This window comes from Acomys russatus, chromosome 32 (assembly GCF_903995435.1).
Source record: "Acomys russatus chromosome 32, mAcoRus1.1, whole genome shotgun sequence".
NCBI classification, from domain to species: domain Eukaryota; kingdom Metazoa; phylum Chordata; class Mammalia; order Rodentia; family Muridae; genus Acomys; species Acomys russatus.
The window spans coordinates 36,419,562-36,435,195 of record NC_067168.1 but is presented as its reverse complement, the minus strand read 5'-3'; the positions used below and the strand labels follow the sequence as shown (position 1 = coordinate 36,435,195).

General features: G+C 41.4%; 1 protein-coding gene across 1 annotated transcript in view; it reads right to left on the bottom strand.

Moving 5' to 3' along the window:
* Positions 1–15,634, bottom strand: part of Setd2 (SET domain containing 2, histone lysine methyltransferase) — a 98,209-nt gene that overhangs the window by 21,396 nt on the left and 61,179 nt on the right. The window contains exons 14-17 of the mRNA XM_051140722.1: positions 14,303–14,483; positions 10,884–11,553; positions 6,682–6,816; positions 497–636 (exon numbers count right to left, since the gene is read on the bottom strand). Of these exons, the coding sequence (XP_050996679.1) occupies positions 497–636; positions 6,682–6,816; positions 10,884–11,553; positions 14,303–14,483 (1,126 nt within the window). The remainder of the gene's footprint in view (positions 1–496; positions 637–6,681; positions 6,817–10,883; positions 11,554–14,302; positions 14,484–15,634) is intronic.

The following is a 15,634-nucleotide window of genomic DNA, read 5'->3' as shown; positions in this document are numbered from 1 at the left end:
CCCAGCACTTGACAGAGAGACAAGAGGCTAAGGCATTCAAGGCCAGCCTGGGCTACACAAATCCATCTAAAAAAGGGACAAGGGGCACACATGGGGAGACAGCTCAGTAGACAGTGTGTTCAGTGCATAAGCAAGAGAATCTGAGGTTCAGTCCTACGAATCCACATAAAAAGCTGGGCCTAGTGACATGGTTTGGAACCCCAAGACTGAGGGGGAAAAAGTGACAGGTGGATCTCTTGATGATATCCAACACAGCCTAATCAGCAAGCCTCAAATGCCAGAGAGATAAGAGTCTTAAAAGCAAAGCAAAATAAAGCACAAGGGGGATTATTCCTGGGGAATACCAACTTAGACTGACCATGTGATCTGGCACATACCCCTACTTCCCGGCCCACATCGGATTCTAGAAATTCAGTAGTCCACAAGTATCAGACCTCAGGCTGGCAGCACAACTGACCAAGTAAAGAGGATGTGGGATGCCCAGCAAAGCTCTTACCTTGTGATTACATGGTAGTAATAGATCTTCCCTTCAGGGTCTCGGGCTGTCTTCCAGTTGGGAGGTAAAACAATGGTTTTTGGTTTTGGAGGGGAAGGAGGTGGCAGATCCAGTAGATTATTTGTTACAACCATTTCAGGCTAAAAAATATATAAATATATTTTTGATCAGTGATATTTCTTTTAATATGTCCCAATAGGACAAAATGTCCACTAGAGCACTATAAAAAGTGTACATCTTGTCTCCATTTAAAAAGATAAAGGAAATGTACACTATGGGAAATAGCTAACAATACATACGAAGACCCTTAGAGACCTCCCCAAGACACAACTGAAGGTATCACACGTCAAAGATATTTAGTAGCTCATTATATCTAGAACAATGTTTACCAGTTTTAATACAGACCAACAAGCGGCGACAAAAAAAGCCAATGCTAATGGCATAGACCTCCAGGGTATTGGGGCTCAGTGGGAAAGAGCACTTGTTTTTCTTGCAGAAAAAACTGGGTTTCATGTCCAGTCCCCACATAGCAGCTAACAACTTTCCAGACAGGGTATCTGATGCCTTTTTTAAAAAAAGATTTCTTTCTTTATTATATATACAGTATTCCACCTGCATGTATGCCTGCACGTCAGAAGAGGACATTCATTATAGATGGTTGTGAGCTACCATGTGGTTGCTGGGAATTGAACTCAGGATCCCTGGAAGAATAGACAGTGCTCTTAACTGCTGAGCCATTTCTCCAGCCTTTCTTTTGTCTTTCTTCCTTTTTTTTTAATTTTTATTAATTTATTCACATTACATCTCAATGGTTATCCCATCCCTTGTATCCTCCCATTCTTTCCTCCCTCCCATTTTCCCCTTACTCCCCTCCCCTATGACTGTGACTGAGGGGACCTCCTCCCCCTGTATATGCTCATAGGGTATCAAGTCTCTTCTTGGTGTGTCTGTCTGTCTGTCTGTCTGTCTCTCTCTCATGTTTCTTGTAATCTATGTGGCACCAGACACACACATACATACAGACACTAGCAAACACCCATACACTAAAATAAAAATAGTTGTGTGTGTGGTGGTGCATACCGAATGGTCTCAGTACGCTGGAGGCAAAGGCAGGTGGATCTGAGTTCTTGGCTTGGCCAGACTGGTCTAAAGAGTGAGTTCCAGGGACAGCCATGGTTACACAGAGAAACCTGTCTAAATAAAAACCAAAAAAAAAAAAAAAAAAAGGGGGGGGGGGGAAAAAAAAGAAAAAGAAAGAAAGGGAGAAAGAAAAAGGAAAGGAAAGGGAAAAAACCCCAAAACTTTGAGAGATTGACTAGATGGCTGGGTTTCAGGCAAGCCTACATCATTAAAAAGGAGCCTGGGGGCTGGACAGATGGCTCAGTGGTTAAGAGTGCCGCCTGCTCTTCCAGAGGTCCTGAGCTCAATTCCCAGCAACCACATGGTGGCTCACAACCATCTATAATGTAATCTGATACCCTCTTCTGCAGATAAAGCACTCATATACAATAAATAAAAATGAATAAATCTTAAAAAAAAAAAAAAAGAGACTGGAAAGAAGAATGGTAACATTTTATCCATTCTATGTTTTCTGTGTTTTTCTTAAATATTTATGAAATTTCAGCTATTACCCATAGTTTTTCATAACTACACTTTTAACCTCAGAGCCATCTCTCCAACAATGCTACACTTTCAAAAACCTAATCACCATAACAGAGCAAAGTGTTTCCCCAAAATTGATGTTTTGAAGCCCTAATGCCATTGTGACCTTAGTGGGAGACAAAGCCCTTATAGAGGTAATTAAGGTTCACCGAGGTCAAGAGCACCTTATGAAAAACAACATGAAGACAGAGGAAGCCTGCAGAGAACAGAGTATGTCAGGACACTTCTCCAAATCCTTTTAGAAAGACCTCAGGGAAAATCAACTTTGCTGTCACCTTTATTATAGACGTTCAGTTTCCAGAACTGTTAAAAATAAATTTGTTTAAACCACCATGTGTATAGTATTTTGCAATTTTGCCTTAAGAAATTAATACAACCACTTATTTGAATATATTTTTCAATGCTTCTTCTATATAAACAATTAATGAAAAATAATTGTTTTGCTTTATGTTTGCTTCAGCTGTTAAAGAAGGACCAGAGACTCCAGAGTGAGATGAAATGCTTTTACTTTTCGACAATCATGGATCTTTGAACATTCCTAGTTTGTCCATTCTTTAGTTTATCCCTTCTCAACTTAGTGTCGTCGAACGTTTGGACCCAGTTTAACACTTATTTCCTTAATTCTCATGGGTCTATGTAGTCAAGTAAAATTACCCTTTCCCTTTAAGCATCTGTGTCCCTTAAGATTACTCCAAATAATTACTATTAAATTATTAATCCTTCCCCTAGCTAGAAACAGTTCTGTCCTTCCTCAAATTGAATCCTTAAATATCTATATATTTTTTTTCTTTTTGAGACAAGGTGTGACCTAGAACTCACTACATATGTCAGACAGGAGTAAAACTCATGTGAACTCTCGGGTCTAATCCTCCAAGTGCTAGTACAACCCACCTCATTAAGTTTACCAGTGTTTTTTAATGACACTAGACTTTGACTACTTTGAATATGATTGAAAGTGTGGTGGTCTGAATATGAATGGTCTCCATAGGCTCATGTATTTGACTGCTTAGTCACCAGAGAGTGACACTATTTGAAAAGGATTATTGGAGGAAGTGTGTCACTAGTGGGGCGGGGTAGGTTCTGAGGTTTCAAAAGTCCATGGCAAACCCGGTGTTTCCCTCAGACTGTGGATCTAAGCTACTGTTCCAGCAGCACGCATGCCACAATGTTCTCTGCCATAGTGGTAATAGACTAAACCTCTGAAACTGTAAGCAAGCCTGATATCTTACAGGCCATTCTGTTGGCCTGCCCTCGGGGACCTAGCAATTGCTTACATTATGACCTGTCACTGCCACCAAGTGAGACAGGTGTGTGCGGCTGCTAAAGGGATCGTCCTCAGGTGGCGTACACCTTTACTCCCAGCACTTGGGAGGCAGCGGTAGGCAGATCTCTGTCAGTTTGAGGCCAGCCTAATCTATAAAGTGAGTTCAAGATGGCTAGGGATAGACGGAGAAACCCTGTCTCGACCCCCCCCCCCCATCCCCCCTCCAAAAAACAAAAAAAAAAAAAAAAAACCAAATTTTTAAAACTTTTTAAAAATAAAGAAAAGGACGGCCCTCATGGCTGTGCTCCCATTTGTCTGTCTGTATGTCCACTTGTCTGCCTTTACCCCTTCTCCAGGTCCTCACTCCTCTCCCTTCCCCCAACAAAGCTACTTTTCCAGATCTGTTGCATGGTATAATTTCTCAGGGGCACGCATTTGCATGGGTCCACCATGGTATCCCTTACTGCATTTTATTTCTCTCCTTTTTTATATGTCCAGTGCTCTGCCTGCATGTACACCTGCATGCCAGAAGAGGGTATCAGAGCACATTACAGATGGTTGTACCACCATGTGGTTCCTGGGAACTGAATTCAGGACCTTTGGAAGAGCAGGCAGCACCTTTAAGCATTGAGCCATCTCTCCAGCCCCCCATGCATTATGTTTCATAACAAAGCTTCCGATTAAATGCTTGGTTATGGTATCTCTTCATAGCAATGCTAAGATAGAAGTTGGTACCAGGAGCAGGCTACTGCTGTGACAGGCCTGACCATGCTGCTTGTTGGTGGACTGTGGACTCTGGATTAGGAAAGCAGTTGAGGCCAGGCTTGGTGGCTCACGTCTTTACTCCCAGGATTGCAGTGAGTTCGAGAACAGCCTGGTCTACAAAGTGAGTCAGGACAGCCACAGAGGAACCCTGTCTCAGAAAACCAAAAAGAAGATTAAAAAAGCAGTTGAATGTTTTAAGCAGGAAGCATAAAAGACAGTGATGCTGAAAGCAATACAGATTATGACTGCCCTGTTCAAGAGGTTTCAGAGAAGAATATTAGTGACAATTCTTGTTTTGTTTTTTTTTAAAGATTTATTTATTTATTTTATGTATATGAGTGCTATATCTGCATGTATGCCTGCATCCCAGGAGAGGGAGTGAGATCACATTATAGATGGTTGTCAGCCATTATATGGTTGCTGGGAATTGAACTCAGGACCTCTGGAAGAGCAGCCAGTGCTCTTAACCTCTGAGCCATCTCTCCAGCCCGGGGGGTGGCGTGGGGGAAGATGTGGTTACTTTTTACTATTGCCCTAAAAATCTCCTTAGGCTAAATTGAAGAATTTTGGATCAAAGGCCTTCAAAGAGATTTCAAGACAGCCTTGTACTGATTGTGATGTCTGGTTTTTCGTAGTCACTCATATGCAGAGATCTATAATGAAAAGGATCAAGCTGGACAAAGAGAAATACAAAATACAGTTTAAGGAGAAAGGAGCAACAGGAAGTATGATGGAGCTAAGTAAGTAGACCAGGAGATAAGCAGTAGACCTTGGCAGACTCCACTTTAGAGGCAAGGACACGAGAAGGGGGCGTGGAACCTCCCTCTGCAGCACGTTTCAAGGGTGTCCCTGTTACGGAGGCCTGCAGATGCTATTACATGAAGGTGTGAAGGTGAAGCCTGGGTTGTACTGCAGATCCTGCCAAGGAAAGCTAAAGACTGGATGTGGAGCTGGCACACACACAGGGAAGTGTGGTGCAGCCAACAAATCTGAAAGGAGTTCAACATCTTAAGAGTGCTCTGACAGAATTTGGAATTTGCTTGGCTGGTTTTTAGTCTAGGTCTCACTCTGGTCTAGTATTTTCTCATTATATTGCTTTTCCTCCTTTTGAAATGGTAATGTATATCCTGTGCCATTATATGTTGAAAGTATGTGCTAGCGTTTTGCTTTTTACAGTTAAGATATTCCCTTAAGGGCTGGAGAGGTGGCTCAGGGGTTCCAGAGGTCCTGAGCTCAATTCCCAACAACCACGTGGTGGCTCACAACCATCTATAATGTGATCTGGTGCCCTCTTCTGGTATGCAGGCATAAATGTAAGTAGAATATTGTTTATGTTGGTATAATGTTCTTGTGGATAGTGGACAATTTATCCTTGTTTATTCAAATGCTGATTTCTCTACCCCACTCTCTGGCTTCAACCCAGACATTGAATTGTGATGTTTATTCTAAGTAGCTCCTGTGGTTAAGTTGACATAAACATGTCACTATTTGTTTTCTGTATTGCCAATAAAAATCAACTAGCCAATGCTGAGCAATAACAAAGAATAAGGTGGGACATCCTAGTCCAGTAAGGGGAGGAGAAAGAACAGGAAAGACAGGAGAGATACACCTGGGGAGGACCAGGAAGCACCAGGAAGAATGAGCTGAACCTAGGATATGAATAAAAAGCAAGTATAAAATGGGAAATTGGAATGGAAGGGAGCTATACTAGGTTGGAGGTTTAGGATAGAGTAATTATTACACACAATTGTGCTATAGGCTAATTAAATATATCTTAGTCTCTCTGCGTGGTTACTTTGGTAAGGAGTAATTGCTGATTTCACTAAAATAATAATTCATTATTAAATATGAATAATCATTCAACATTCTAGTACTCAGTAATTGTAAATAGATAGCCCAAGAAGCGAGAAACTGAAATGCTGTTATTGTGCGTATATAATGTGTGTGAATGCAGACATGTGCATGTCATCACACGGTGGGGAGATTGGGGTAGATTACTGTGTGAGCCAGTTATCCCCTTCCACCTTTACAAAAGTTCTGGGGATCAGCCTTGTCAGGCCTAGACAGTAAAGACATTTCTAACTCACTGGCCCCAAAATTAGTTCTTTTAACACAGAATCTTGACTATGACACCCAATTTGCTGGTCAACTCACCTCTGTAGCCCAGGCTGGTCTTGAACTCATAACCCTCTACCTCCAGAGTACTGGGATTACAGGTATATACCATAATTCCCTGGCTGTGTCTAGAAAAACTATTACATTAAAAGTTGATAATATATAAAAATATAAAATTATTCAAGGTAGATAACAAAGAGGAACCTAGCCAATACATGTGGCTGTAATTTCACAGAATATGTGACTTCATGCTATCCAGGTAAAAATTAGTGGCTACATCAATTACAAAGAATATTGAAAAAAAAATTTTGGTGGTGGTGGGGGAGTAAGGACAAGACACATAGTCAATGAGGGGGTTAACAAGCGAAACATTTCTTACTGGCTGTAAGGACTGGGGCTGCCCTGGTGCAACTATTGTGGTCACGGCTGCAGTTGGCTGTACCACCACTCCTTGTGGGTGAGCTGTGAAAATCTGCTGTCCCTGGATATATTGAAGACTTGGCTGAGCATAACTCTAAAAGACAAAATGAACAAAGTCATAATTTTTATTTCTCTGGATCATACTATGCAAGGCAGTAACTGACTTCCAATATGACACAGACTTAAACAGGTATACACCCCCATTAGAAGAGATACCTATTAGACATATGTATATCTGGGTTCTGTTTCAAACATGAAAGGGTTTTTTGTTGTTGTTGTCATTTTGGTTGTTGTTTGTTTTTTGAGACACAGTTTCACTACATATCGCTGGCAAACCTCCAACTCAGAAAGATCCTCCTGCCTCTGCCTCCTGAGTGCTGGGAATAAAGATGTATATCACCAAATAATTAATTTACTTTAATCTCACATCAGTGTGTTTAGCACAAAAGTAATTAAATACAAAAAACCCCACTTTTTTGTTGTTGTTCACAGAAACTGTCTGTCTTTCATGAAAACTAGAATGGTGAGAGCTGCCCAAGGGATTTAAATTCTACCACCCCGTGCACACAGTGTCAAAGGCACAGTCAGTCAGTCAGTCAGTCTTTTTCTCTCTTTCTCACATATACACACACATCTGTACATTCTGGGGTATTTTGTTGTTGTTGTTGTTGTTTTGTTTTGTTTTTAAGTACCCTCCAACTTTTTTTGCCCTTATAGCTCAGATTGGCTTTGAACTCAATCCTTCTGCCTGTTTATACGGCTTGAAATTTTAAGCACATACCACCATATACAGCTTTACTGGGGTCCTCTGTTACCAACTAGTCACAAGTAACAGTAAACAGAATAATTCACAGAATAAAATAATCATCAAATAATAAGAACTCAATTCTTGTTTTTAAACTTTTGGCAATCTATAATAAAACTCCTACAAAAATCGCAGAATGAACCTATAACTTTTCATGTGCAGGGTTTTACATGAGGAATGACCTTCCACCTCTCAATCAGACGCAGTGTTTGTTCACACCGAAAGTCTCCTAAGAGCCAAGCTGAGGTGGTGCACCCCTTTCCCAGCAGGCAGGAGGTAGAGGCAGGTGGGTCTCTGAACATTAAAAAGGGTAATATCCATAGGAATTCATCTAACTTCTAAGAGATATTATAATCCTCAAGTAGTATCAAAGTTATTAAAGCTATCTTAAATATCCAAATTTATAGCTTAACTCCTCCACTTAGGAGCAAAGAAGAAAACGTGGATTCCCTTGAGATGGTGCTCAGTCATTTCCCCATATATATTATTCTCCGCCTCTTTGTAAATATGAATTGAACCCAAATCTTCCGTGCGTAGAATGTAATATTGGATATAACCTGACATTTAAAATTACAGGTTAATAATAGGAGACTGAACTTTCTTTTTTGGTTTTTTGAGACAAGGTTTCTCTGTTTAGTGCTGGCTGTCCTGAAACTCTGTAGACCAGGCTGGCCTTGAACTCAGGAGACATTCCTGCTTCTGCCTCGAGAGTGCTGGGATTACAGGTATGTGCCACCACACCCAGCTTGAACATTCAATGAGAAACTACTTCCTGATGTCACAATAAGAGGGTACATGACCCAAGAAGAGACTTGATACCCTATGAGCATATACAGGGAGAGGAAGTCCCCCTCAGTCACAGTCATAGGGGAGGGGAATAAGGGGAAAATGGGAGGGAGGGAGGAATGGGAGGATACAAGGGAGGGGATAACCTTTGAGATGTAATATGAATAAATTAAGAAAATAAAATTAAGGGAAAAAAAAACCATTGTGACCACAAAAAAAAAAAAAAAAAAAAAAAAGAGGGTACATGACGTCAGGTTGGGCTCAGATCCCAAAACAGGAAATATGCTATCAAAAAGACTTTTTAAAAGCTTCATATAGCCAGGCGTGGTGGCACAGGTATTTAATCCCAGCACTTGGGAGGCAGAGGCGGGAGGATCACTGTGAGTTCGAGGCTGGCCTGGTCTACAAAGTGAGTCTAGGACAGCCAAGGCTAACATAGAGAAACCCTGTCTCGGGGGGAAAAAAGCTTCCTATAAACCCAGATAATAATCAGTGGTAGAACGCATATTTGAAATACACTACACTCTGGGATCACTTCCCAGCACTAAAAGGAGGTGGGGAGGTTACATGTCATGCAACCAAGCCTGGCTGACAGCTTGCTTCTTGTATTTGGAGAAGTTAAACATCCAGGGGAAACACAATTGTTCTGCTCTATTTCAAGAAGAGAAAATTGCTGAGTAACATTTTATTAAATGAAAATATTTCAAAGAAAGCATGGAGCAGAGGTGCAGGTCTGTGATCCCAGCTCTTGGGAGGCAGAGGCAGGTGGATCTCTTGAGTTCAAGGCCAGCCTGATCTACAGAGTGAGTCCGGGACAGCTAGGACTGTTACACAGAGAAACCCTGACTTGAAAAAGCAAAGAAAATATTTTGAGGCACTGAAGTGTTCTCGTGCAAGTTTGTAACACTAAATCACTCATGTATACCTGCAAGTCAGAAGAGGGCATCAGATCTCATTATAGATGGTTGCAAGCCACCATGTGGTTGCTGGGAATTGAACCCAGGCCTCTAGAAAAGGAGGCAGTGTCTTAATCGCTGAGCCATCTCTCCAGTCCAGTAACAATTTTTTCCAAATGCCATACTAAGTACAAACCATAAGTTTACTACAAATTTAATTTTTGCATGTCACACATTGTATCATCAAGAGTATCCACAACTTGTAACTCTCAGTATCCCATACGTTGTTATGGTTCAAAAACAGGATTTGAACATCATAGACTTTAAGGCCATTTACTAGAGACTGTATTTGTGGCCTAGATAACAGTAGATGAACACGACCTGGCTGTACTCCATAGAACATTAAATTAATACTTCCTTCAGCAGTAAAGTAAATGAATAATAAGTATGACCAAGGGGCTGGAGAGATGGCTCAGCAGTTAAGAGCACTGACTGCTCTTCCAAAGGACCCGGGTTCAATTCTCAGCAACCACATGGCAGCTCACAACTGTCTGTAACTCCAAGATCTGACACCTTCACAAAGACACATGAAGGCAAAACATTGATGCACATAAAATAAAAATAAATAATAAAAAAAAATAGCTATGACTAAAGTTTTTGAAATTCATCATTACTACCTACCATCTTAGGGAAAAAAAATTAAATTATTTTAAGGCATTCTGCCATTTTACAGATGAGGAAATGAAGACTCAAAAATAGATGCGCCTTCTCCAAAAATAAAGTAAATGATAGTTGGGATTTAAAATAAACTCTAACAACCATGCTACACGTTTCTCATTACTCAAATCCTTACATCAGCTCTGATCAACTAATTTCATAGAGAGTAGAAGAGAAGCCATTTGTCTACTACTAAGGATATGCAAAGTAGCTGGGCAGTAGTGGCAGATGCTTTTACTCCCAGAATTTAGGAGGCAGAGGCAGGTGGATTTCTGACTTTGAAGCCAGCCTGGTCTATAGAGAGAGTTCCAGGACAGCCAGGGAAGACTAAACCAAAACAAACAAAGGATATGTAAAGTAAACTAGGTCAGTAGCTATTTCCCTTTTAGATTATCCTGGTCAAGGCTTCATCCAGTGATTACCACCACCTGGTAAGCACTCTCTTAGGTAGTCTCCCCTACCTCTCTGTGTGATGAACAGAATATAACACAGTAACAGGAACTGTGGGTAATCCTACTGGGAAGCCCTGGTTTGAATAAACTGCAAAGAATCTCCCATTCCCAATCTAGCCTTCAGATGACTACAGTCCTAGAAAATAGCTTGGCTGTAATTTTAAGGGCTGTGATCCAGACTACCCAAGGTGAGTTGCTTCTAAATTCCTTACTCATGGAAACTGTGACATATATTGTCTTAAGATGTCAGGAGTCCCCAGCCCAAGCCAACATTTTACATAGTAGACAATCGATGCAGTCACAATGGATCCAAGGTCTAGGGCTATAATGTAGTGGGAGATGTGTGCTGAGTTTCATCCCTAGTACCAAGAGACAGATAATATACTCAACCGCAGGACTTCTTCCTTCCTAGCAGATTAACTAGCATCTCAAGTGAAATCAGATTATGAACAGGATTTCTTATAGCATGGCATTAACAGACTTTAAAATACAAAAGAGAAGTTACCTGCACAATTGGAGGAGTTGTCTGTGAATAAGGAGATGTCACACCATAGACAGTTGAACATGTTTGTCCTTGATAATATATGGTTGCTTGAGATTGTGCAGGAGAATACTGCTGCTGTACACTGACAGACTGTTGGTTTGAATCCCAGACACTGTAATTTTGTCCTTGGACTGTGCCTGGAGCTTGTACTGGCATTACAGGAACGTTGGAGTCTTGGTGTACTACACTTTCATTCTGAGCTACATATTGTGAACTAGAGACTTCCACAGAGGCTGCCACATGTGGCACCACTGGCACTGACGGAGGGGCAGCAAGGGATTCTGTAGAATGTCCTACCAAGGGCTGAGCATGATCATAAGGAGCAGGAGAGCACACAGGGTCCATACTAGGTGTGGGCAGAAGCACCTTTCCAGCATTAGGGTTGCTGGGATCCACATAGGCTTGCATGGGATAACCTGGTGGATAGCCAGCAAAGGGGTGATGAGAGGCATTATATCCCAAAGAGTCAAAAGGTAGCGGTGATGTCATTCCCAAGTTCTGCATCTGTTGCTGTTGCTTCTGAGCCTCCCTCTGTGCTACCTCTTGTTCAAACAACTTCCTGCGCTCCTCTGTAGAAAGTTTATTTCGGTCTTTAATTCGTACTTTCTTTTTAGAAGTTGGAGTATCATATCTACAAAGAAAACAATACCACAAAAGGTTACCAAATCACTGGCATAATCAAAACACTTATAAAACAGTAAACCATTCATGAAGAAACCACTAACCACATCAAATCTAATTTGGCATTACCTAAACTCAAAACTAGTTAATGAGGGTTGTTATTGGGGGCTTGCTTAAATTCAATATCCAGGGGGGGCTGGAGAGATGGTTCAGAGCACTGTCTTTTCTTCTAAAGGACCCACGCTCAATTCCCAGCACCTGCATGGCAGCTCACAACTGTCTGTAACTCCAGTTCCAAGGGATCTGATACTGTCACACTAATGCACATAAAATAAAATTAAATAAATTATTTAAATTCAATATCCAGCATTGCAAACAAAACAAGAAAGCTGAAAAGATGGCTTGACAGTCAAGAGCCTGTACTGTTCTTGTTGATGGCTGCAGTTCAGTTCCCAGAAGCCATATCAGGTAGTTCACAATGGCCCATTGTAAGTTTTGGTATCTTTAAATTTTTAGTTATGTTTACTGGTTATGGTAAACATGTTTTTGTTTTAATCCCAGGAGTGCGATATGGGGCTGATTCAGATTGTCCACACCAGCAAACTATTTGCTTCACGCAGGCTCTCAGAGGGGCTCTTTGCCAGCTGCAGATAGTTAAATTCTGAGGACTCTGGAGAGGGAATAAATGCTAGTGGTGGATCCAAGGAAGAATGCTGGCGCCTGCTCCTGCTGCTCCTGGCTGCTGTTGATGCAGGCTACTGAGAAGTTGGAGACCTCCTGAAATGAAGATATAACTTGCCCCAAGGAACCCAATGACCCTAGCCAGCAGAAATTAGCCAGAGAGAACTCCTCCTGCTCTCCCCACTTTCTTTTTCTCCTACCTGGTGTTGGGGGTGTTAGAAGGGACTGGGGAGGAAAAGAGAAAAAGAGGCATTAAGAAATCCTAATAAAACAGTTTATAAAAAGTGTGCCTAAAGCCCACAACTCAAGTTCTATGAGCATCCAATACTTCTGAACTCTGAAGACATAGGCGCACATGCCTGCCCGCATACAGACACACATTTTAAAAATAAATTTTATTGTTTTTCGAGACAGGGTTTCTTTTTGTAGTCCTGGCTGTCTTGGACTGGCTTTGTAGACTATCTGGCCTGGAACTCACTGAGATCTCCCTGTCTCTGCCTCCCAAGCGCAGGGATTAAAGGTCTGTACCACCATGCCTGGCTTTAAAAATCAATCTTTAAAATACATTGGGCTGGAGAATATAACTCAGTGGCAAGGTGTGTATCCACCGTATACAAAGCCTTGTGTTCAATCCCCAGATGCCATAAAACAAAAAGTAAGGAACCAGGCACCTAGACGAGAAGCCCCAGGAATTCTAACACTTGAATAATTCCATTTCTATTCTCAGAGTTTAGATGCCTGAATTAGTGATACAAATTTCCTATTCTTCCGTAGGGTTGAAGCAACTTAAATAACCGCAAATCCAGAAATGTTTAAAAACATGATAAAACCTCTTTCTTTGTAAATAAATGAAGAAAAGAAAAAGTGATATGAGTCAAGAAATAGCCCAACAAGCTGTTCGGCAGGAGTATCTGAGCCTGACCTCAACACCCACACAAAAACCAGTCAGCATAGCAGCTAACCCTGTCACCCTAGAACTCAGGATGCTAAGACAGAACAACCGCTCTACGTTAGGCCAAGTATGGCAGCACAGCAAGAGCCTATCTAAGACAAGTGAACAAATGAAAAACTCACCAGCAAGATCGTATACTTACGTATCTAGAAGATACTAATTTGAAAGGCCAGTGGTGGGTGGGGGTGTGTGTGTCTACCTATCTCTTGAAACAAGGTCTCACTATTTAACCCTGGCTAGTCTGAAACTTGCTATGTAGACAAAGCTGGCTCTGAACTTTCAATAATCCTCCTTCCTCCATCACATACATGCTGGGATTATATAGCTATATGCTACTGTGCCCAGTCTTAACTTAGGTATTTTTTTCTTTTCTTTCTTTCTTTCTTTCTTTTTTTTTTGAAGGGAGGGGGGCTCTTCAAGACAGGGTTTCTCTGTGTAGCCTTGGCTCTCCTAGACTCATTTTGTAGACCAGGCTGGCCTTGAACTCACAGAGATCCACCTGCCTCTGCCTCTTGAGTGCTGGGATTAAAGGCGTGCGTCACCACATCCGCCTCCCCTTTTATATTTATATACTTATTTTATGAATCTGTGAGTGGGCATGCCACAATACAGTTTAGAGAGTCAGGAGACAACTTGAGAGACTTAGGTATTCTTCCCTCATTTGAGTCCTGGGAAAAAAACATTAGCTTGACATTAGCGTCTTTACCCATTGAGTTATCTCAGTGGCCCCATTTAAAAAAAAAAAAAACGCTTTGAAAGTTTTATGCATATATACCATGAATTTTAGTTGTGCACGCTCCCATTCCTGACATCTTTCTCCATCTAAAAATCCTTCTTTAAAAAATTCTATCCTATCCTACCCTATTCATTTAATGTGCAAGTGGTGTGTGTATGGTGCACAGCATAAACATGGATGTTACAGGACAGCCTGCCAAGAGGTGATTCCCCTTCTTACCACGTGGGTCCCAGGGATTAAACTCAGGGCCACCAGGTTTGGCAGCAAGCTGCTTTACCTGAGCCACCTCACTGGTCCCACCCCTCCATTTTCATGTCTTCTTTTTTTGTTGACCTGACTTGGAAACATTTTGATTTGCCCAAATGAGAAAAAAGTCGCAAGGTCACTTACCTGTCATCTGGCCGTTTTGCTCCCCGCTCATATGCAGAGGAGGGTGGTGAGAGAGAGCCCCTCCGCTTCCTTTTCTCTTTGTTTTGAGACTGCTTGTCTGGGTCTCTCTCTCTCGACCTGTTAGGAGTCTTTGGAGCTGTTTGATCTCTGAAGGAAGCAGCATCTCTCCCTCGTTCAGTTACTAGAAAGGTAAGTTTTAGGTTTTGCGTCTTCAAGTTTATTTTAGTAGGAAAACAACACATCAAGTACATAATAAAACTTCCATCCCAAAGAAATGTATGGCCTCTTCATCTAGAGTTGACTTTAAATTTTAAAAGTTCTAAGTTTTAGTTGCTTGACATTGAGGAATCAAAACCAAATTCATATTTCCTTATTCTAAGTCTGAGACTAAACAAAAAAGATTTTACAAACAAGAGAAAGGCTGAGGTTTCTATATAAAAGGTTGCTCATGAAAAAATCCAAGCTCATCCTTTGCAGCTCCCCAAGGGCTATATTATACTAGATGCTTAGAAAACACTGAGGTAACCCTGAGATTTGCCTATAGGGCTAACTGCCTAACGCAGGTAACCCTAGACTGGTAGCTCCTAACAACTTTGCTAACAACATTGCTGCCAATGGTTCTACCAAGAAAAAAACTGCCCGGAACCATCTTATTTCTTATTAGAGTTCTTTATAATCCCATGGAGGAAGTCTAGCTGTGAAGAGAATAAACCATTAGAACTTCGGGCTGAGGGGTTAAGAGCACTGTCTGCTCTTCTAAAGGACCCGGGTTCAATTCCTAGTACCCACATGGCAGCTCACACCTGTCTGTAACTCCAGTTCTAAGGAATCTGACATATTCACACTGATGCACATAAAATAAATAAATAAATTATTTTTTTAAAAGTGTAAGAGCCTATGCTCATTAAAAATAAGATAAAGGAGCTGGGCATGGTGGCACACACCTTTAATCCCAGCACTTAGGAGGCAGAGGCAGAGGAATCTCTGTGAGTTCCAGGCCAGCATGGTCCAAAACAGCTAAGGCTACACAGAGAAACCTTGTCTCGAAAACAAAACAAACCAAACAAAACAAAGGTAAAGGTCAACACACAACACACAGGTCTTTTCACTCTAGCATCCCTGAGTCAATACTAGAAGAGAGGCAAGAAACCAGCCAATGCCCCATTGAGTTCAGTGCTTTAGTTCCTTAGTTTGTTAAAACAGTGAGGCAGTAAAGTCAAGAACTAAGGCTACCATGGAACTTGTGTATCTGCTGTAACGACGATTCTGAGCTTCCTCAGTAGTTGCTGACTTCAAGTAAGAAGTCTTCCTTTCCTCCCCGCCCCCCTTTTG